This window comes from Xenopus laevis, chromosome 6L (genome assembly GCF_017654675.1).
Source record: "Xenopus laevis strain J_2021 chromosome 6L, Xenopus_laevis_v10.1, whole genome shotgun sequence".
Classification (NCBI taxonomy): domain Eukaryota; kingdom Metazoa; phylum Chordata; class Amphibia; order Anura; family Pipidae; genus Xenopus; species Xenopus laevis.
The window spans coordinates 136,273,902-136,296,683 of NC_054381.1; the positions used below are offsets into that span (position 1 = coordinate 136,273,902).

The 22,782-nt window shown below is 37.4% G+C and overlaps 1 protein-coding gene across 2 annotated transcripts in view; it reads left to right on the forward strand.

Moving 5' to 3' along the window:
• The window catches only part of necab1.L (N-terminal EF-hand calcium binding protein 1 L homeolog), a 118,956-nt gene that overhangs the window by 23,939 nt on the left and 72,235 nt on the right, over positions 1-22,782 (forward strand). For both annotated transcript variants that reach the window (XM_041566543.1, XM_041566544.1), the window contains exon 3: positions 3,988-4,096. In XM_041566543.1, coding sequence (XP_041422477.1) covers positions 3,988-4,096 — 109 coding nt within the window. The remainder of the gene's footprint in view (positions 1-3,987; positions 4,097-22,782) is intronic.

Sequence of the window (22,782 nt, forward strand, 5' to 3'; positions counted from 1 at the left end):
TTAGAGAATGGTCAACAATAGACCACACCCACAACCCCATGTATTTCTAAACACAGTTACTGTGTTGTGTTTTATGCGATTTGTATGCACAGTTGGTTCATGTTTTCAGCAGCAAGCACTGGGGATCTCTGATTAGCACAGTCCTCCAAATAAATGAGGATCCTCAAAATAACATCTCTGTTTTGATTGCCTGGTCTAGTTTCCTAAAAAGATGCTCTAATTGCTTGCTACTTTCTGGTTTTAAGCTTTAATCAGTAATCAGAGGAATGCTAAGCAAACACAAAACATAAAAATGTGCCACTTGTGTGGAAAAACATTTGTGTGAGCACTGGCAATGAATAAATAACAAGACTTTTCTTTTTCATGTTTTGATATGGCTTCTACTTGATATTGATCTGAACTAGAAATTCTCTCAGTCGTAATTAATATATATATATTAATTGCAACAGCAAAAGAAATGATTGGTTATCATGGAGGAAACGAATAGCCAGGTTGATGTATTGTCTATATTTCTAAAATGATACCTGTTTAGGAATTTAATGGAAGAAAATAGCAAGAATCCTTTTCTGACTATTTATGTCTCTAGCCATCCTTGAAAAATTCTCGAGCAGCCCAGATAGGAGCAATGAAAACCTTGTCTCTGTCAATCCCCTGGGGCTTTAGTCATTACATACACTTTGATTGCTTCATTGATTGCCTTACTGTCTTTTGAATGCATTTATCATTAATGTATCAGGTGAAGATAATCTCACCAATTGAGCAAGAACTTGTCTATTTGAAGCGTGTATTAAGCTTCTCATACACTTTATTCACTATGAAAGATATTGAAGTTGCATAGAAAGAAATTGTTCTGGACAAATGTAGGATGGACATTCAGCAAAGGCTGCACTAAATAGTCAATCATGGCTCAGAAGACCTGTCCTGGTCAGCAGAAGCTCCATCATTTCTGTCCTCCAAATTATGTCAAATGTTATGCTTCTAAATACTAAGGGGCCCATTTACTTAGCTCGAGTGAAGGAATAGAATAAAAAAAACTTCAAATTTCGAATTATTTTTTTGGCTACTTCGACCTTCGACTACGACTTCGACTTAGAATCGAACGATTCGAACAGTAGCGTAACTGGGGGGGTGGTGCAGCCGGGCACCGCCCCCCTCCGTACGGCCCGCAGTTTTAGTGGCTCGGGCTGCCGGGGGGCCCTGAGGGGGTGCGGGCCCTGGCCCGCTCGCACCCCCTGCTCCCCCGGTAGTTCCGCCACTGAATTCGAACTAAAAATCTTTGAATATTCGACCATTCGATAGTTGAAGTACTGTCTCTTTAAGAAAAACTTCAACCCCCTAGTTCGCCACCTAAAACCTACCGAGGTGCCATGTTAGCCCATGGGGAAGGTCCCCATAGGCTTTCTAATTTTTTTTTGGTCGAAGAAAAAACGTTCGATCGATGGATTAAAATCCTTCGAATCAAACGATTTTCGAACGAACGAATAGCGCTAAATCCTTCGACTTCGATATTCGAAGTCGAAGGATTTAACTTCGACAGTCGAATATCGAGGGTTAATTAACCCTCGATATTCGACCCTATGTAAATCTGACCCCAAACAAATGTTTCTTATTTGTGCTCAGACAAAGTCTTCCTTGGTACTACTCTCTTTTGGGGTAGAAATCAGATTGGCCCGTCATCATTGAATCATCACCCATCTGTGCAGTGCCCCTGAATTATTATTTTTAATGATGTTTGTAACAAAAACACTGAATATGGATGAGTGATAAATCCTAAGGTAACATTTATAAATAATTTTGTTTGGGGATTCGTAATTAGCGCTGCTAATCAAGTGTTGCCATCATTTATGAAGTTGAGTTTTGCTGTCAATCAAATGTCTTGTGATTTATTTTTTCTTTTGTCGCAATTGCAGTATGTTTGAGTCTTCACAAATACATTTCCAATTATTTAAATTATAGTTTTATATTATTTAAATTATAATTTAAATCATTTTGAAATGTCATCAATGTTATGATACACTGGAGTTTTAATCGTCTCTCTAGCTCGGATCTTCAGAGATACCGTAAAAATCAATGCAGAATTTTCTCAATTGATGTCACCATTTGTTTCGTGCCTCCTCGAATGAATGGAAACTTCATTAAATGTTGGGAAATATCACAAAATAAAGAAACCTCAAGCATTCACTATCAGTCAATGCAGCATTCGTATATAAAGTATTTGCTTTGTTTGACTAAAGCTGGCCATAGATGTTGAGATTTTTAAAAGATCAGATCCTCATCGTGAGACCACGATTTTCTCGGAACGATCGTACGAATTTACCATCAACTAAAAAGACCAATTTGCCAGTAAAACAAAGGGGAGCTGCCTGCTTGGCCCTACAAACATAGATAGATTGCACTGGGACCGACAAAGATTTTTTGACCTGGCCGATCAATTTCCTGACAGATGTCGACCGAAAAATCGTAAGGCGAATTTATTTGGCAGGCACGAATTCGCCGCAAATATGCGCAAATAAATCCGTCAAAAGAAATGACGGCGGTGTCCAAAATATGGACGCTGGCGTCAAAAACAGATGCCGGCTTCAAAAACGAGACGCCAACGCCGTTTCACAAATTTTTCGCCATTTCGCTAATTTTGCGGGAAATTCGCAAATTTTTCATCTAAGTGAAACAGCGCAAATTCACCCATCACTAGACATTATTAGAGAAAATTGCAACACATTTTTTAATTAAATTTGCTCCTTATTGGGGTTATCGTCTGATATACATGATGCTGCACTTGTGATTTGTTCAGTTCAGCACTACTTTACAAGATCATTGAAGAACTGATTCTTCAGCCAATCAAATCTCTTGACATGTGTTCCTAACTTGGTCTATTGGCTCCTCCACTCAAATATATATTGACATTTATTTTTTATTTCTTAAAACTGTTAGGGGCAGATTTATCAAGGGTCGAATTTCGAAGTGGAAAATACTTTGAAATTCGACCATTGAATAGATTCCTCTGACATTTGAAGTTGGAGGATTTTATTCATCGTACGATCGTATTCCGATCGTACGATTGTACTTTGAATCGTACGATTCAAACAATTTAATCGTACGATTTTCCTTCGAATATAAAAAACTTTGAAAATTGCTCTGGAAGGTCCCCATAGGCTAACATAGCACTTCGGCAGGTTCAAGTTGGCGAAGTATTGAAGTTACGTTTTTTAAAGAGACAGTACCTCGATTACCGAATGGTCGAATAGTCGAACAATTTTTACTTCGAAACGAAGTTGAAGTAAATTCGAAGTCGTAGTATCCTATTCAATGGTCGAAGTATTCAAAAAATTACTTAGAATTTCGAATTTTTTAACTTCGAAAATTCCCTCGAATTCACTTCGACCCTTGATAAATCTGCCCCCAAGTCTCAATGGTACATAAGATCAGATAGTGCTGAATTTTGTATTTCCTTTACAGCTTGCTCATTCTTTCTGTCCAAGTAGCACCTGATTTTTTTCAATATGGTTTTTTTGGATTTACATGGATCGTTGCACTTCCCAGCAGGAAAGTTAATGACAAACCTATGTGTTTCCAGTGGTAATTTGCCAGTTCTTTATTCGGTCTCATTGATGCATTAGACTTCAGTGATATCTTCTTTCACTGAACATATGGATGAATAGCCTGCACCTGCACCAACAATTGATTATATTAATGGAACTGGTGAAACCATGGAGGTGTTTCTAAAAATCAATCTGCCATTCAACTGGAGCCAGTATATAATTTCTAATTATAATAAAGACGTAGTTATACATCTTCGTTATCGCAAAACATGTTTTCCAAAGGGCCTTTCTACATTTAATATAAATCACTGCATAATACTGTATGGTTCCAGACTTCTACATGCACCTTTTTTGACTCCAGCCAAGGACATTGTGTGAGTCATTACTTTGAAGAAGAATGATACATACAAGCTTATCCTAATTACATGCCTTTTTGTTCTGATTACAGATGATGGCAAGCTATCCTTTGAAGAATTCAAGGCTTACTTTTCTGATGGGATTCTCAGTGCTGATGAATTAAGTGAGCTTTTCCACACGATTGATACCCACAAAACCGAGTAAGAAACATCTTCCTCTTTATTGTATTAGGTTATTTTATTCTCATTAGAACACAAAGATCACATTGTAGACAGCCATTTTCCTTTCCTTTGATTTACAAATGAATACATGATATAAACATTTATATGGAACAGGTATGTGATCTATTATCTGCAATGCTTGCAACCTGCTGTTTCTTGAATTTGGGGGCTGATTTATGGCCGTAGGTGGTAAATTGCACAAGTACAGTTGCCAGTCACAACCAATTATTAAAGTGTTTATAAAGCAACAACATTTTAGCACTTAGCTTTCAACAAAAGTTGTACAGTACGTTGGAAAATGAAAGCAAAGAACAGATTGGTTGCTATTGCAAGTAGTAATTTGGAGCACCGTGCCTAAAACTCATAAAAAGCAAAATTTTGCAATTTTACTGAATTACCCAGAGAATATTAGCAAAGGCTGAAAAGATTTACCACCTTTAGTGCCCATTTACAAAGTGCAGGGCAGGGTGCAAAGTACAAAAATTGTGTTTAAATTGCCATGTTTTTTGCACTTTGCACCCTGTCCTGCATGTTTCTAACTGCCAGAGGTGCTGTGTTCATGAAAGGGAGAGGCCCTTAGTTCTCTTGCAATTGCATCCAACATAAATAACCCTTGGTATAGTTTTAGATCCATAGATAAATAAAATAGGGATGCACTGAATTCAGGATTAGGTTTCAGACAAATCCAAGTGCCTGGCCGAACCAAATCCGAATCCAAAATCGTAGTTTTAATGGGCAAAATATATCCATAATGTCAAATCAATGTATTGTATCATATATTATATGCATAGCACCAACACATTTAGGGAGTTATTTATCAAGCGCCGATTATCTGAAATCCGAAAAAATCTGATTTTTCAGACCAAAAAAAATTTCCCCCCCTGGGATTTATTAAAGTCCGATGGTCTGAAATCACCGAAAACCCAGCATCTCAAAGCTCTCTGAGTCCTGTATAAGTCAATGGGGAAGGTCCCAGTGTCTGCACTGCTGTCCATACCGATATCCAATGATTTCAGGGATTTTGGACCAAAAAGTCAGAAAAGTCAGAAAAATTTGTGTTTTTTGTGGAAAAGTCCAAAAAATGTAGACTTTTTGGGCAAAGGTCCGAAGTTTTCTGATTTTTGCCCAAACCTATTTTTTCGGACTTTTTAAATGATAAATAAGGTCCATTTGGGCAATCGGAGTTGCTCGGATTTCTAACTTAGAAATTACAAATAAAAAAGCAAACAAATACAAAAAAGTATGGTAGAAGTGATACCTATGAAAGCAAATTAAAGCTAGAAAGCTTTCATTTGTATTTTGCCTGACGAAGGGGCCTCGGTGCTCCGAAAGCTTGCAATGTATTTTAATTGTTAGCCAATATAGGTATCACTTCTACAATACTTTTGTATTTGTTTGTTTTTTTATTTGTTTTTTTTGCTACTGGCTAACACGGTACCACAGTTTTTGTTTTTAACTTAGAAATACTTAAATTCGGCCCTTGATAAATAATCCCCTTACTGTTCATAGTTCACATCAGTCCCTGCCCAAGTGGAGCTTACAATCTAAGGTCCCTATCACATTCACACACACTAGGGTCAATTTAATTAGAAGCCATTTAATCTGTCAGTGTGTTTTGGTTGCATTTGGAACATTTACCATCTCATATACTCCACTTATTGTAAGAACAATTGCATTGCAATGTAGTGCAGGAGCAATGGACTTGCATGGTGTTTGCGGGACTCATGGTCAGATTCTTCATTAGATTCCACAGAATTTTTTATTTTTTTTTCAGTATCTATTAAAATGTGTAGCATGGATGTTCAATTTACCATTCCCAGGACATTGGGAATTTTAAAGTCAGAGGCGCTCATATATACAAACTTGTACCAGTGCAGGAACCCATTGCAGCCAATCAGAAATTAGCTTTGATCAGTCTATTGAAGGATAAATAATGAAAGCAAGTATATAGGATACTACCCCGGAGCAAGTGTAGTAATTGTGTATATTTTGTATCAAAATGTGATTATACATCATGTGTAATTAGCAATAAAAAAAGAAAAACCCTGCCATGTACAACAGAAAAATGTTTAAAACCTTACGATGTTGGAGAGTGATTACTTGGTGATGATTTCTATTTAAGCCTTGTTTGATTAGGAAACCAAACTATTACGCTGATTACCTATTAACCTTAATGCATAGGATCAGTTTCTCTTAAGTCCTTTACGGCAGGTAGAATTCAGTGCAGCGTTCTCCTTAATAATAAGTAGGAAATCCAAGACCTTAAGAAAGGGGAAATAATAGTCCAGTCTTAATATAGCAGACTCCCAACCTTGTAGCAGTGGGGGAGCTGAATAAGAAAGTGAAAAACTGCTCAAACCATCAGGATTGCTTAGAAATTGTAGCAGAACTTCCCTGTTGTAGGTCCTTGACATGCACTAGACTTGCCGGCCAGTGATTTAGCTGAATTTCACCTTTCAGACTTTAAACAAACAAAAACCACAATTTTACCCTTCACACATCGCATCACCTATTATTAGTAGCATAATTACAGTTCTGATACATTATGTTTAGGTGCTGCAGAGTCCTGCAGAAAACAAGAAAATAATATCACCCTAGGCAGTGGCGTGGCTGGTGGCTTTAGGAGATTGGATTGAGATAAATACCAGTTTTCAGCGTTCGGTCCAGTTTGAAGGTCAAATGAGATTTGTTGTCCTAGTTTTCTTATAACTATTGTGCTGTATCTGTAAGTAACGTTTTTTTAAGCTAAGGGGTGCTCAGAGGGTGGCTTGCACCAAAAAAAGTTAAAACGACTACTTATCTGATTACTATGGCACACCTAGGATTAGCAGGTATTTTCATTATTTCTATTATTTGCTTTTACCTTACCTAGAGTGCAAAAATCATTGTTGTGCCCACCAATATGCTCCTGCTAAAACATTTGTTTTATGTGTACAGGTATAGGATAGGTTTTTCAGAAACCTGTTATCCATAAAGCTCTGAATTACAGAAAGGCCGTCTCCCATAGACTCCATTTTATCCAAATAATCAGTTTTTTAAAAAAAAATATTTACCTTTTCTCTGTAATAATAAAACAGTACCTTGTACTTGATCTAAACTAAGACATAATTAATCCTTATTGGAAGCAAAACCAGCCTATTGGGTTTATTTAATAATTATATGATTTTCTCTTTCGCCTCTCCTATTTGCTCTAGCTATAGATCCCCTAGCCTTAAGAGTTCGCCAATCACCCAGAATACATGGCTTCCGGTTAGGTCTCTTTATGCCGATGACTTGTTGTTATTCCTAGGAGATCGTGATGAGTCGTTAGAGACAACACTCCACATTTTAGAAGAATTTCAGGGATACTCAGGCCTAGCTATAAATAGGGAAAAATCCATGCTCCTACCTCTTGACCCTCTTCCAGCTCACATAGACACCATGTGGGGACGGATAAATGTATACAAAATGATATACTTACCGATATACTTACCGAAATTCCTATATGCTTTATTGAACTCTCCAGTGTATATCCCACTTTCATTCTTCAGAAGAGTCATGTCTGTATTGCTCCCGTTCTTATGGGCTAACAAAACACCTAGAATCTCGTGGGAATCTTTAACAGCCCCCACTGATAGGGGTGGCCTTGGTCTCCCCCACCTGCAACTCTACTACTTAGCAGGGCAGCTATATCACATACACACATGGTTCCAGCCCACTGAAGACAACCCAAGTTGCTCACTACTGGGAGCCATAGTGGGCTCACTAGAGGCACTTCGCAGTGCACCCTATAGGAGGCTAGGTGACTATGACTCACTCCATACTACCATCTCTACTCCCTGTAAGGTATGGACAATGGCGTGTAAACTTTTCAAAACATCTACCACCCTACGATCTCCACATTTAAATGTTCAAATCTGCCCCATCTGCGAGGTTTACAGGACTTCTCTTACTGACCCCAAAACCACATTAGGTCCCTAGACGACCTACTGGTAGACTCTCAGTTCCCTACTATGGACCAACTTAAACAATTAACCGCTCAGCCAGCGATATACTGGTTTCGATACCTGCAGCTCAGAGAGGCCTTTAGAGCTCAATTCCTTACACTCCAGATTACATATGATGGCCCGAAATTTGAAGAGATATTATGGGACCCCAAAGCTGGGAAACTGATTTCTAGGCTTTACCAGTCATTAACCACTTGCCTACTGGCCCCATTCCTCAAAGCTCAGCAGAAATGGCAGAACATGATTCCCTCACTAGACTCGGACAAATGGGATGAGGTCACAGATGACCTATATGGGTTTTTAATATCTATCAAAGATCGACTAATTCAATTTAAACTCATACACTAGCTTTATCTTACTCCTGTTAAGCTTAAGAAATTTGGGAGAGCCAGTGAAGCACGCTGCCCCAAATGTAAATTACCAGACGCCACATTCACCCACCCCATATGGGAGTGCCCACAAATCTATTTGGACTGATGTAATGAATCACTTGCATGAGCACTTGGACTTTCCCGGACCCTGTACACCTAATATTTGCCTACTAGGGGTTGTGGAAGACCTACTCCCCCTAATCAGGTCCAGAATACTTATCAAAACTGTGCTATTCTATGCTAAAAACTCTCTGGTATTGAAATGGATGGCCCCCCAATTTCCCACAATACAGCAATGGCTCTCACTAGTAGGAAAGTCACAGGTAAACATCAAATTGACATATGAAGCGAGAGGATGTCCCTCTAAATTTGAGAAAATATGGTCCCCCTGGTTAGACTCACACCCAGAACAGGATCCTTGAAAAGGAGAGATAGCTGTTTCTCTTAAACACTTGAATGCTCTTAATGGTTACTTGTAGTGTAATTGCGATATGATACATGATGCTGATTTAGGCAACAGACAGAAATGTATATGTTTAATGTGATTTAATTTGTTTTCTTTTCCTTGTACCCATCCCTCCCTTTTTAGTTTGTACCCCTCCCCCCTTCCCCTTTTGAAAATCAATAAAAACACACGCTTTGAAAAAAATTATATGATTTTCTAGTGAACTTAAAGGGATGCTGTCATGGGAAAAGATGTTTTTTCCAAAACAGAGCACAAGTCACATGACTGGGGCAGCTGGGAAACTGACAATATGTCTAGCCCCATGTCAGATTTCAAAATTGAATATAAAAAAATCTGTTTGCTCTTTTGAGAAATGGATCCCAGTGCAGAATTCTGCTGGAGCAGCACTATTAACTGATGCGTTAAACATGTTTTCCCATGACAGTATCCCTTTAAGGTATGATGATCCAAATTACGGAAAGGTACAGGTATGGGACCTGTTATCCAGAATGCTCGGGACCTGGGGGTTTCCGGATAACGGATCTTTTCGTAATTTGGGTCTTCATGCCTTAAGTCTACTAGAAAATCATTTAAACATTAAATAAACCCAATAGGCTGGTTTTGCTTCCAATAAGGATTGGAATATAATTCCAATAAGCCATTCCGTAATTTGGAGTTTTCTGAAACCGAATCCGAACCGAATTCGAATCCTAATTTGCATATGCATATTTGGGGTAAATGTTTTCCCCTTCCCACCCCTAATTTGCATATGCAAATTAGGATTCGGATTCGGTTTGGTATTCACCCAAATCTTTCGCAAAGGATTAGGGGGTTTGGCCATATCCAGAATAGTGGATTCGGTGCATCCCTAATAAAAAGCTACTCAAAGCATTTACAGGTAAGGATATGATAATCATTTCACAAACATTATAAAGCCCTTAGTAAAATGTTATTATTGACCTGGGGCCAAATAATGGGATTAGCTTGGTTTGACCCTGTTACTGTTTGTTTTTTCCTAGACCACATGACTATTAATCAAAGGTCTAATCATCCCAAACACTTGAACAATTGCTTGTTTTAATGCATATCTGTTCTGCCTTATAGAGCATTCTGTCAAGGATATATATATATATATATATATATATATATATATATATATATATATATATATATAATATATACACATATGTATGTTCGTATGCATGCGTGTTTGTATGTTTAGATCAAATTTGTCAAGGTCAGTCTTGTTTCCATTTTCATTTAGTTAACCTTGAGGTGCTTCCACAATGCCATCTGTATTCTCTCTTATTCTTGGAAGTAGCACATCTCTTTATGTTGATCATTTCTGTCTCCATGCATAGGCTTCTTTTGCATCATTTAAATGGATCTACCTGCATTTACAGGCAAGGGATCCGTTATCAGGAAACCCGCTATCCAAAAAACGGAAAAGACTCAGTTTTATCTATATAATCCAAGTTTTTTAAAATTATTTCCTTTTTCTCAATAATAATAAAACAGTAGCTTTTACTTGTACTAAGATATAATTAATCCTTATTGGAAGCAAAACCAGCCTATTGGGTTTATATGATTTTCTAGTAGACTTAAAGAGGTTGTTCACCTTCAAATTAATGTTTAGTATGATGTAGAGAGTGATATTCTAAGACAATTTGCAATTGGTTTTTATTTTTTATTATTTGCGGTTTATGAGTTATTTAGCTTTTTATTCAGTAGCTCTCCAGTTTGCAATTTCAGCATTCAGGTTGCTAGGATCCAAATTAGCCTAGCAACCATGCACTGACTTGAATACGATACGGGAATATGAATAGCAGAGGATCTGAATAGAAAGATCAGTAATAAAAAGCAATAAAAAAGCAATAATAAAAAGGGTAGGACTACATGGACTTTTTCGGAGTGATCCGATGTAACAAAACGCCAGCGTCAAAACGCATGCAACGGAAATAAGGTAAGTAATGGAAATGGCGGATGGTGTCGCAGCATTGATCCGACAAGACACGACTGTCGGATGTAGACGCAGTCGTGTCGCATCAGATCAACGATGCGACTTCATCAGACATTTCCATCGTTTTGTTGCAGCGCATCGGACCGCGCCGAAAATGTCCATTTAGTCTTACCCTAAATGTATAGCTTTATAGATCATATATTTCTAGATGGGGTCAGTGACCCCCATTTGAAAGCTGAGTAGAATACAAAGAAAAAGGCAAATAACTAAAAAACTATAAAAAAAATAAATAAAGAAGACCAATGGAAAAGTTGCTTAGCATTGGCAATTCTAAACATGCTAAAAGTTAATTTAAAGGTGAACCACCCCTTTAAAGTATGAAGATCCAAATAATGGAAAGATCCATTATCCAGAAAACCCCAGATCATTCTGGATAACAGCTCCCATACCTCTGTTATGGGATTATTAGGTTATTAAGTTAAGGGTAAAATGTATTGCTTTTCCTTTGAACTTTCATCTCATCCCAAAGGCAGTATCTGAGCAACGAGCAACAGGGACCACTCCACCCAGTTTAACCATCTCTAATAATAATCTCTAATAATAATTACATTACACTGTTTGCACTTTTTAGCTCCATATCCCATTCCACAATCTGTTCCAGGGTCTCTAAATTTCCTCTGTTCAAAATGAATGCTAATTCCAGAATCAAACAATATATATGGTAATTTAAATGACACTGCTAATGCCATACAAATACAGCCCAATTAGTAATAAAATGAATTGATTAATGTGCTGTATTAGAGATACTGCAGCTGATTCTAATGTTTGCAATGTCCCCTGAAGTGAGCAAGAGGGAGGTCGGAATAGAAGAGAAAGTAGGGGGCAATATTGAAGGAGGGGGGGGCAATATTGAAGGAGAGGGGCAATATTGAAGGAGAGGGGCAATATTGAAGGAGGGGGCAATATTGAAGGAGGGGAGGAAAAGAAGAAAGTAGAAGAGGCAGAAGGAGAGATGAGAAGAAAATTGTTGATGAAGAAAAAAGAAAAGTTAATTATGATATGTTTGATTCTCCTCTAATGTGTCTTTGCTGCTAAAGGTAATTATGTTTCTAACAAGGCAGAGAACACTATATTATATAATATACAACATTATATTAGTATTTTGCAGCACCTTTTCATCACTGGGGTTGTTAGCATAACACTGTACCAAACGGGCATGAGGGGTATGTTAGTGTATGACTTTGATTCTGTTGTGAAATTGAACCTTAAACCTGGTGGATGTTAAGCACAGGGTAACTACAAAAAAATATGAACATGGCTAATGCAAGATTCCCCCCATGAGAATCATTAGTACAGCCCACAACCAATATAAAAATAATTGGAAATGACTGGACCTCGTACTCAATTGCTGTCACACTTAACTTACAGCTTTCTCTCAATTGCAATATGCTTTCGCTGCAATTCATGGATGTTTCAAACGTTGCCCTAATCCTATTGCTTTCATTAAATATCACAATGTAAATATCACGCCAATTACTTATCAAGGTTACTACTTAACCCCCAGCAGAAGCTCATTAAATGGCTGTAGTTACAGTAAGTATGGGACAATTAGATAAATAAAAACCTGTCAAATTCTGTAAGAAGTTACATCATTTCTGTTCTTCAAAGCGTCTTTTAACATGCAAAATAAGATCATTTATTGCCTAGGATCTTTTTAATCAAACCAAATTAACCTTGTCTTGTAGCACTGACAACGACAGTCCCTTCTATAGACAGTTAGATGATACAGATGATAGATACATAGATAGATAGAGAGAGAGAGAGAGAGAGAGAGAGAGAGAGAGAGAGAGAGAGAGAGAGAGAGAGAGAGAGAGAGAGAGAGAGAGAGATACAGGTAGATAGATGATAGATAACGGATATGAAAGATAAGATAGATAGTTGATAGACTATAGACAGATAGATGATGATAAATAGATGATTATCGTATACAGACGAGTATGACCTCCTTATGAAGATCCCTGTGGGGGATCGAAACGTTGAGTTTAATAAATATTTTTCTATTTTTGATTTAAAAACCTGTGAGTGCCGCCTCTCTGTACATATACATTTACCCCTTTTTTGGTGGGCACACAGGTATGAACCCCCAAATTCGGCCGAATACCGAACCAAATCCGGACCCTAATTTGCATATGCAAATTATGCAAATTAGGGGTGGGAAGGGGAAAACATTTTTTACTTCCTTGTTTTCTGACAAAAAGTCACGCAATTTCCCAGGATTAGGATTCGGATTCGGTTCGGCTGGGCAGAAGGATTCAGCCGATTCTGAATCCTGCTGAAAAAGTCCGAATCCCGAACCGAATCCTGGATTCGGTGCATCCCTAATATAGATATATATTATAGATAGGTAGATAGATAGATAGATAGATAGATAGATAGATAGATAGATAGATAGATAATTGATAGATGATAGATATATACTGTAGATAGATAGATAATAGATGGATAAATGAAAGAGAGATATATGATAGATATATAGATAATGGATATAGATATAGATGATAGATAGAGAGACTAGTGAAACCTGTTGAGTCTTTCCTTCCTGTAGCTAGAGAATAGTGTTGTTCATGACTTAGCATTTGTTGCTTGTAAATGCTGCATTTCAGTTTTCTCCTCAGTCCCCAAAATAAATGTTGCAGAATATTGAAACGTGATTTTGCATTTACCATTTTTCAAAGTAAATGAACTATATATAAAATATGGAACTGCTTACCATTGCCCACATGCTTTGTTTTAAATGATACCTACTGAGACATTTCTATGCTGTAGCTGTTATAGTCGTGGGTAAGATAATGTGAATGTCATGACTGTTGTTTGCTAGTGGTTAGCATTAGCAATCTCGTTGTGATACTGGTGTTTCATAACAGTTTTATGTTCACGCAAAGTGTCTATAAGCAGGGGGTACATTACATTACACAGCAGAGTCCAATGATGGTTTTGTTAAAATAATATGGCATATCCATTTAGTGTTATCTAACAGGAAAAATGTGCTTCATATCTTTTTCTAACTTACACAGCTTTTTTCACTGTTTCCCCCCATTGCCAAAAATGCTGTTTAGAGAATTAAAAAAAAACAAAAACAAAATTGCTTTCAAATGTAAACATAAGCTGTGTTATACTGGGGGATCCAGGGGTCTGCACAATCCCCCTGCCCCATGTCCCCTGGGCCTCCTGCCCCAGCCACAACCTCCCATGCATACATTACCTTGTTTTCTCTTCTTGTGGTTTGCGATTGGAGCCGGGGGAAGGTCAGGGTACAGTGCCCATGGTTTCAGGTGGGGAGCCCACAAAAGACCTGGGGCCCACTGGGTTTTTTCCCAGTCTCCCATCAGCCCAGCCTGACCCTCAACATAAGGACACACAAGTTTATGGTTAGGTAAATGGCATTTTCAATACTGAAAAATTGATTTTAATTAGGTATTGAAAAGGAGACCCATTATTAGTCAAAAAAAAGCCTGTATTTTTGGCAGAATTGGCATAGGAAAGTGTCCATTTCAACAGGGCAGAGGAGTCTTAGGGAAGCAGAGCTGATGGGTCATGTAGGAGCTCAGAAACAACTGTCAAAGCTACAAAACAAGGTTAAGAAGCTTTCATGGTCTAAGAAACAGAAGTTTTGTAGACTGATGAATCCAAGTTTAAGATTTTTGGGTCATCGTCATCATGTTGTGTATGGTGTCATCTAGATGAGAGCATGAACTCCCAGAGTTTATAAGCAGCAGCTAAGTGTGTTATAGTTTGTGGATGTTTTGATGGCTATATAATTGAGGACCTGGATAGATTGAGTAAAAATTGGAATGTAATTTATTGGTGCCGTGCCATACCCTCTGGTATAAGACTTATTTGAAAGCCCTTTGTAATGCAATAGGGTAATGATCCTAAGCATAGTTCCAAGCTCTGTCAGAACAATTTGAAGAAGATGGAAGATGGAGGAAAGCTGAATGGCATGACCTTAACCCAACTGAGCTGGTTTGTGATAAATTAGATAGAAAGCTCAAGGCTAAACAGCCAACTAGTGCAAATCCTTTGCGGTCTTGGAGTGGACTTTAGGATTAATATCTTGAGCCTTGACTCAATTGAATGCGCAGAGTTTCCTCTGCTGTGATCGCTGCAAATGTTATCCTTTGTTTAAATGTTTACTTAGGTTATACTTGCCATTTGTTTTATATATTTTCAGAATTGAATTGCCCTTCTGTATGAGGCACTGATAAATACTTTAAACTGTAATTAAACACCCTGCTGCTTTAATTGGTGCTCCGTTTCAATCCACAGCCAGGGGTAAAACATTCATTCAACAAAAGAGCCACGGCTCACATATTAAAAAATAGTATTTACACACGTACATGTAATATTTCAGGATTCCTATGCCTTTCACAAACATAAAATTGGGGTGTGAATCCTGCAATGTTGCTTTATATATACTACAAGCCTCCATCTATGAAACTTGGGTGGCTTTTCATACATATAAAGCAGTGTTTATCTTCCAGTTGTAGTTATTTATCACTGTTTTTGTTGTGTCCCAATTATGTCAGGTTTTTCATGCAAATCATATTCATATTCTAATGCAGTACAAAAGACTAAGGCTTTTCAAATAAAGTCATAAACTTAAGAACCCTTAGAATAATATTAATAAAAGGTGCAATGTGTGTGTCAGGTATATATATAGATATATATATATATATATATATGTTATAAGCCAATAACTGCACTCATAGGACTTTCTCAAAAGTGCAATTGAGAAAGTCCTATGAGTGTGGTTATTGGCTTTTACTGTATATGTAAACCAGCACCCAGGCATTTTTTTGCTTATCGTTGTACACCAGTTTAGGACTGTTTGGGATATATATATATATATATATATATATATATATATATATATATATATATATATATATATATCCCAAACAGTCCTAAACTGGTGCACAACGATAAGCAAAAAAATGCCTGGGTCTATAGTGGTGCACTCGCAATACAGGCAACTGCCTGGGTGCTGGTTATAACATAGCTATCTAATCAAAAAATAAAACCGCACTCCAAGGTCTGAAAATGTTTCACTATTTTTCACTATTTCCAGACCTTGGAGTGCGGTTTTATTTTTGATTTTATATATATATATATATATATATATGTATATATATATATATATATATATATATATATATATATATATATATATATTATAACAAACAAGGGAAAGTTGTGCTCACCACTATTTTTTAAAACCATTAGGCGGGGGTGCAATGAGGCTGTGACCACAAAATACATATAGTCAAATACAAGAGTCCTCTGCACTCAACCCATTATCAATATATTTAAGACAGCGACATTTTGTGCATACTGCTACTAAAAAATGCCTTACCCTTTAAACAAAACAGGGATTGTTTGTCCATATATTGCAATATATTTAAGCTGGCCAACTACGTCAAAGTCATCCCATATCTGGCCAGTCCTACGCTTAATTTTATCTGATTCATTAAGAATTCTATTGCTTCATTATACATTTTACAAAGGGACTTGGTTTTACCTGCAACTTAACTTGCTGCTTTCAAAGTAAAACTCCCAAACTTGGCTCCCACCCTTCCCAGCTATAGTCAGGTGATCCCACTGGTGTCTAATAAAAGGGCAGCCAAGTTTGGGAGTTTTACTTTGAAAGCAGCAAGTTAAGTTGCAAGTAAAACCAAGTCCCTTTGTAAAATGTATAATGAAGCAATAGAATTCTTAATGAATCAGATAAAATTGAGCATAGGACTGGCCAGATATGGGATGACTTTGACGTAGTTGGCCAGCTTGAATATATTGCAATATATGGACATACAATCCCTGTTTTGTTTAAAGGGTAAGGCATTTTTTAGTAGCAGTATGCACAAAATGTCGCTGTCTTAAATATATTGATAATGGGTTGAGTGCAGAGGACTCTTGTATTTGACTATATATATATATATATATATATATATATATATATATAATACAGAAGAGAGGATCAGCCCTCACAGGACTTAAAAAATAATAAATTAATATGGACTAACGTTTCGGCCCTCCCTAGGGCCTTTCTCAAAGTATCAAACAAACAGTGTAGTTGTCTTAAATACACTTACTGGCGGGAAAAGCAGCTAGAGTGACGTTCATACCTCATCACAAGATCATTGCAAGTCCCAGTGTGGCAATACTGTATCATCCATATCATTTAAAACTTCCCCATACATTACTTTAAAACTTGTAACATGTTAACTAGAATAAAAACAAAGCAATATGTAGCACTATTGATATTGTGGCAACATTATAACATTCCCATATAGCTGTATATCATACTGAACCAACCCTGTCTGGACATATATATATATATATATATATATATATATATATATATATATATATGTCCAGACAGGTTTGGTTCAGTATATATATATAGCTCTGTTATCTGCATAACGAACCTTTCTGTAATTTAAATCTACTAGAAAATCATGCAAACATTAAGTAAACACAATATACTGGGTTTGCTTCCAATAAGGATTAATTATATCTTAGTTTGGATCAAGTACAAGGTACTGTTTTATTATTACAGAATAAAAGAAAATAAAATAATTGTGGATTATTTGGATAAATGGAGTGTATGGGAGACAGCCTTTCTGTAATTTGGAGCTGACTAGATAATAGGTTTCCAGATAACGGATCCCATACCTGTATATGTGTGTGTTGTATGGTCTAGAAACGCAAATATATTACAGCCTATCTTGTTCGTTTCATTCACTGAGTAAATATATTAATGCTGTCTTTTTTACATAAATTAATAGTTATATAATGTAAGCCATGGTGTGCCATATCCCTTGCTTCCCATTAGTGAATTTAAAATAGGTTAAAAATAAAGTCTGGGGGAGTCTCAGCTTTTTCAGTACACTGGAGGATAGTCTGTGCTGCTAAAAATATATAAATAAATATGCTGCAAGCAGCAGAAAATCTACAGTCTTTAAATGGAAACAGTGGGGCTTTTTTTACAAATTACAAACAACTAGAGAAGATTAAATAGTATAAAACTACAAGTGTGCTATTCCGAGTGATTGGAAGGTAAGGAAATCCATTCTGCTGGCGTATGTAAAAGCTAAATGTGCAAAGGTTTTTAAAGTACATAGCATCTTGAATTATGGAATCTGCTGTTATCTCAGGTCTCGGATGACCACATGCACTCAAGAAAAATGACCACTTTAGGGAACGTGCGCTGGTATGTGAGCGTCAGTGGGTCTGTGCTAGAAAGCAGACTGCAAATCCCATATATTTACTTCTATATATTTAATCCTTTATATTACGTCTGCAACTATAATTATGTTCTTCTATTCTGTGTTCTTTGGGATTCAATGAGGATCAACCCGAAAAAAACATTTTTTACTAAAATCAGGATAAATATATAAAAATCACCCCTTCAAATGTTGCAGTTTGCAGTTGTTATAGTACACTGTACCTCAGTGGTGCCCTGCAGATCAGACGTGGGTATTATCAATCTCTCTTGCTCCAATTATAACTTCGGCTGATTTCACTCCACCGTCCCTATAGATGGATTTATATAATGTTGGCTTTCATGTTGCACAGATATAGTGCATTTTGATCTGCAAGAAGTCGGTAGATGCTAAAATTACTTAGAACATTACAAAACAGGTTTTTTTTTGAGAGGAATTCTATAAACCATAAGACCTAGGCCTACAGGTCAGCACAGGCACAATAATTCTGCAGTTTCAGTATCTCAACATTAAAGGGGAAGTAAAGTCTAAAACAGAATAAGGCTAGAAATGCTGTATTTTGTATACTAAATATAAACGTGAACTTACGGCACCACAAGCCTAATCAAACAAATAATTTTGCTTTCAAAGTTGGCTACAGGGGGTCACCATCTTGTAACTTTGTTGTACATCTTTACAAGACCAAGACTGTGCACATGCTCAGTGTGGTCTGAGCTGCTTAGGGATAGTCATAAATTATCAAAACAGCACAAGTCAAATAATATCTGCCAGAAGCCGATACAGCAAGATTAATAATCAGAATATACAGACTCCACTGGGTCCTGTGTTGTCATGGAATCTAATATGGATTTTATAGTTTTTGTATTGTTTAATACAAACTTTTTCCAACTGTACAGAACCAGTGGCTGCAGCAAAATAAACCAACAAACAAAGCTGCTTGAGTTCTGCATGGCTGGGAAGTAAGGTGAGGGCTCCCCCTGCTGTTCATAAGTAGGATTGTTTCCCTGCTCAGCAGTTAGGGACCGTCTGACAATTCCTATCCACAGCAGTAAATGAAGGGAGAATTTCACTGCATACAGTCAGGTTTCTTATAAAAACGGTACACATTTTTTAATTAAAGTATATTGGAGATAGGTTTCTTTTTCTTTAAGGAAAGTCAAAATCGGATTTTATTTTTTTTTGCCTTTACATGCCCTTTAAGGAGGTTATTTATCAAAGGTCGAGTTTTAGAGGTTTGTGAGGTTTTTTATACCTCGAATGAACTCACAACTCAAATGCTTTCTAATATAAGAAAAAACTTGAATGGAAAAAGTTAGAATCAGGGAGTTTGGGTTTAAAAACCTAAAACTCGAATTAATTGAGATTTCTGCGGGAAAAAACTCGAACTGTTGAAATTCATCAAGTTTTTCGAGCAAAACCCACCGAAAAATGTTAAAAATTTGAGTTTTTTTTTTTAGAAAACCCGAAAAATTAAATTATTTAAATTCAAGAATTCATGTTTTTGACTGAAAATTAGCCTAAAAAAACTGGAAACACAACACAATATTTGATATATAATCCCCTAAATGGGGATTGAGTATAAACAATGACAACTGACCAGTAACATAATGAAAGTGTATTTGCCATCTGGTCTAACGTTGAAATTTCCTGCTGCTGCCAGTAGGCGATACGCCACGGCAGTAACATAACTAGAGGGGGACTGGCCCTGGCGCGGGATGCGCAGCCGGGCCCCCACGCCCCCCTCCTGCAACTGCAAGGAATTAATTGTGTGCGAGCTGCCGGGGGGCCCTGAGGGGGTGCGGGCCCTGGCTCAATCGCACCCCCTGCTCCCCCGGTAGTTATGCCACTGCACCACGGTCCAATCTGGTGCTCAGAAACGGGGGCAGCGGCATCAGAAAGACCACCTCAGAGCAGCATTAAGCCCTCAAAATGCCCCTAGAATTATATTTTAGTTGGGATCAAGTACAAGAGAAAAGTGAAATCATTTTTAAAAATTTTAATTATTTAATTATAATGGAATCTATGGGAGATTCAGTGCTTACTGCAGAGCCGGTTTCCAGATAACGTATGCCATACCTGTACTATTTGCAATTAAACATTGGGTTTAAATGATTTACACATAGTTATAAAAGAACTTGTATGAGCTTTACAAAGCTTTTTTGGAAACAGAGTTGTACAAGCTAACCACTGAGCCGTGCCAGTTTGTTTTTCCTATCCATTTACATTAGATGAATATTTGTTACCCTATTTCTGGAGCAGAGTTTCTTGCTGCACAATCTTTGCACAAAGCCCTGAAAGAAAAATTATAAACTCGGTTGATAATTGTATTTGACATGAATGTGACAACTATGTCTGAGCTTGCCTTTGGCTGTTCCTCTTTCTTTATCATTTTAACATCTGGTCATATGGTTACACCATGTACAGTACATTTTATATTAAAGAAGTACTATCACCACTCATTGGGAGCTTTAGAAATAATCCTGTTCCTTTGTTTGACCAAGAGTGAGGTGCTATGCACAGATGGAATTAGTGCTGCACAGGTATGGGACCCTGTTATCCAGAAATCTCTGAATTATGGAAAGGCTGTCTCCATTTTATCCAAATAATCCAAATTTTTAAAACTGTTTCCTTTTTTATCTGTAATAATAAAACAGTACCTTGTACTTGATCCAAACTAAGATATAATTATTAATCCTTATGTGAAGCAAAACCAGCCTACTGGGTTAATTGAAATGAATTTCAAGAAGTAAACTAAAGGTATGAAGATCCAAATTATGGATAGATCTGTTATCCAGAAAACCTCAGGTCCCAAAAACTCTGGATAATTCTTTCGTCAGAAATAATCTGATTTGCTAATTTACTATGGTAATTATCATGGGTATAGAACATTTTATTGGATGCAGCTCTGTATGTCTGACGAAGGGGCACACCCCCCGAAACATTAATCTGAATGACAGAATAAATTTGCAGGGAATCTCCCCGCTTCACTTGTCACAATGTACTTGGTGATTTATTGCTTAGTCTTTTCGGAGGATTGCCGACCTCTTTAACAAGCACAGGCTATTCCTTAATAGAGAAGTGGTGGAAAGAGGAGCAGTTGTTCATTATGTAACTATAAATGAAGCAGACCATGTGGGAGCCTGGAGTCTGTTACCTCTATAGCGTTGAAATCCCCCTCCCCCAACGCGTGCGGCGGGAGAGGGGCAGGCGTTAGCAGGAGCGCCTGTGAGCACCGGGCCCAATGAAAATTTTTATGGTGGGGCCCTGCGTGTTCTTGTTACGCTCCTACAAGGATGGATATATCTTTATGAATAGTCATTTTTGGAAGAAATTGAAACTCTAGACACCCTCTTGTGTTCTGCACCCACCTATCTTCTAGCTGCTTATACTGTCTTGAGATACACTTATGGGATCTGTTATCCTGGGGACCTTGGGTTTTCTGCATAAGGGGTTTGGATCTCGTAAGTCTATTAAACATAAATTAAGTTTAGATAATTAGGATTAATTACAGGTATGGGACCTGTAATCCAGAATGCTCGGACATGGTGTTTTCTGGATAAGGGATCTTTCCTTCATTTGGGTCTTCATACCTTAAGTCCAAATGAGCAAATTAAGGCGGCACTCTGGATAGATTTGAGGGGGTTTATTACAACATTAGGGTAACAACATGGCCTTACGCGTTTTGGGAAACACTTCCATATAGGCATAAGTATGCCTATGATAAAGAGTGTTTCCCGAAATGGTGATGTTGTTATCCTAATGTTGCAATAAACCCCCTCAAAATCTATTGCTCATTTGGACCTATATTACAGCCGGGATGCTGGTGGCTCAGCACACAGAGTTTGCGGAGCTGATTGGAGGGACATTGTGTGGTGGGGTGAGTCTTGAACGGTCACATTCTTATTAACTTCCTTGTTCACACCTTAAGTCTACTAGAACATCATTTAAACATTAAATAAACCCAATAGACTAGTTTTGCTTCCAATAAGGAGTAATTATATCTTAGTTTGGATCAAGTACAAGCTACTGTTTTATTATTACAGAGAAAAAGGAAATCATTTGGAAAATTTGGATAAAATGGAGTCTATAGGAGACTGTCTTTCCATAATTCAAAGCTTTCTGGATAATGTGTTTCAAGATAATGGATCCCATACCTGCAGGGGCATAACTATAGAGACAGCAGTTGAAGGGGGGTCCAGGAGGTATAGAGGACCCATGAGGCCCTAATTCATATACAGTTTCAATAAATATTAGTAAAACAAATCAGGGGCGTAACTACAGAGGAAGCAGACCCTGCAGCTGCAGGGGGGCCTAGAAGCTATAGGGGCCCCCTGAGGCGCTAATTTATATAAAATTTCTATAAATATTGGTAAAAGAAGTCAACCGCTAGACATTCTAGTTACACCACCTCTAGTAATATCTAGTAACACTACTGCATACCTCTATCTTAGTTTGGATCAAGCACAAAGTACAGTTTATTATTACAGAAATCAACTGCATTATTGGTTAAAATGGAGACTATGGGAGATGGCCTTCCCATAATTCGGAGATTTCTGGATAACGGGTTTCCGCATAATGGATCCTATACCTGTACCTGTTGCACCCTTGTATTAAAGTGGA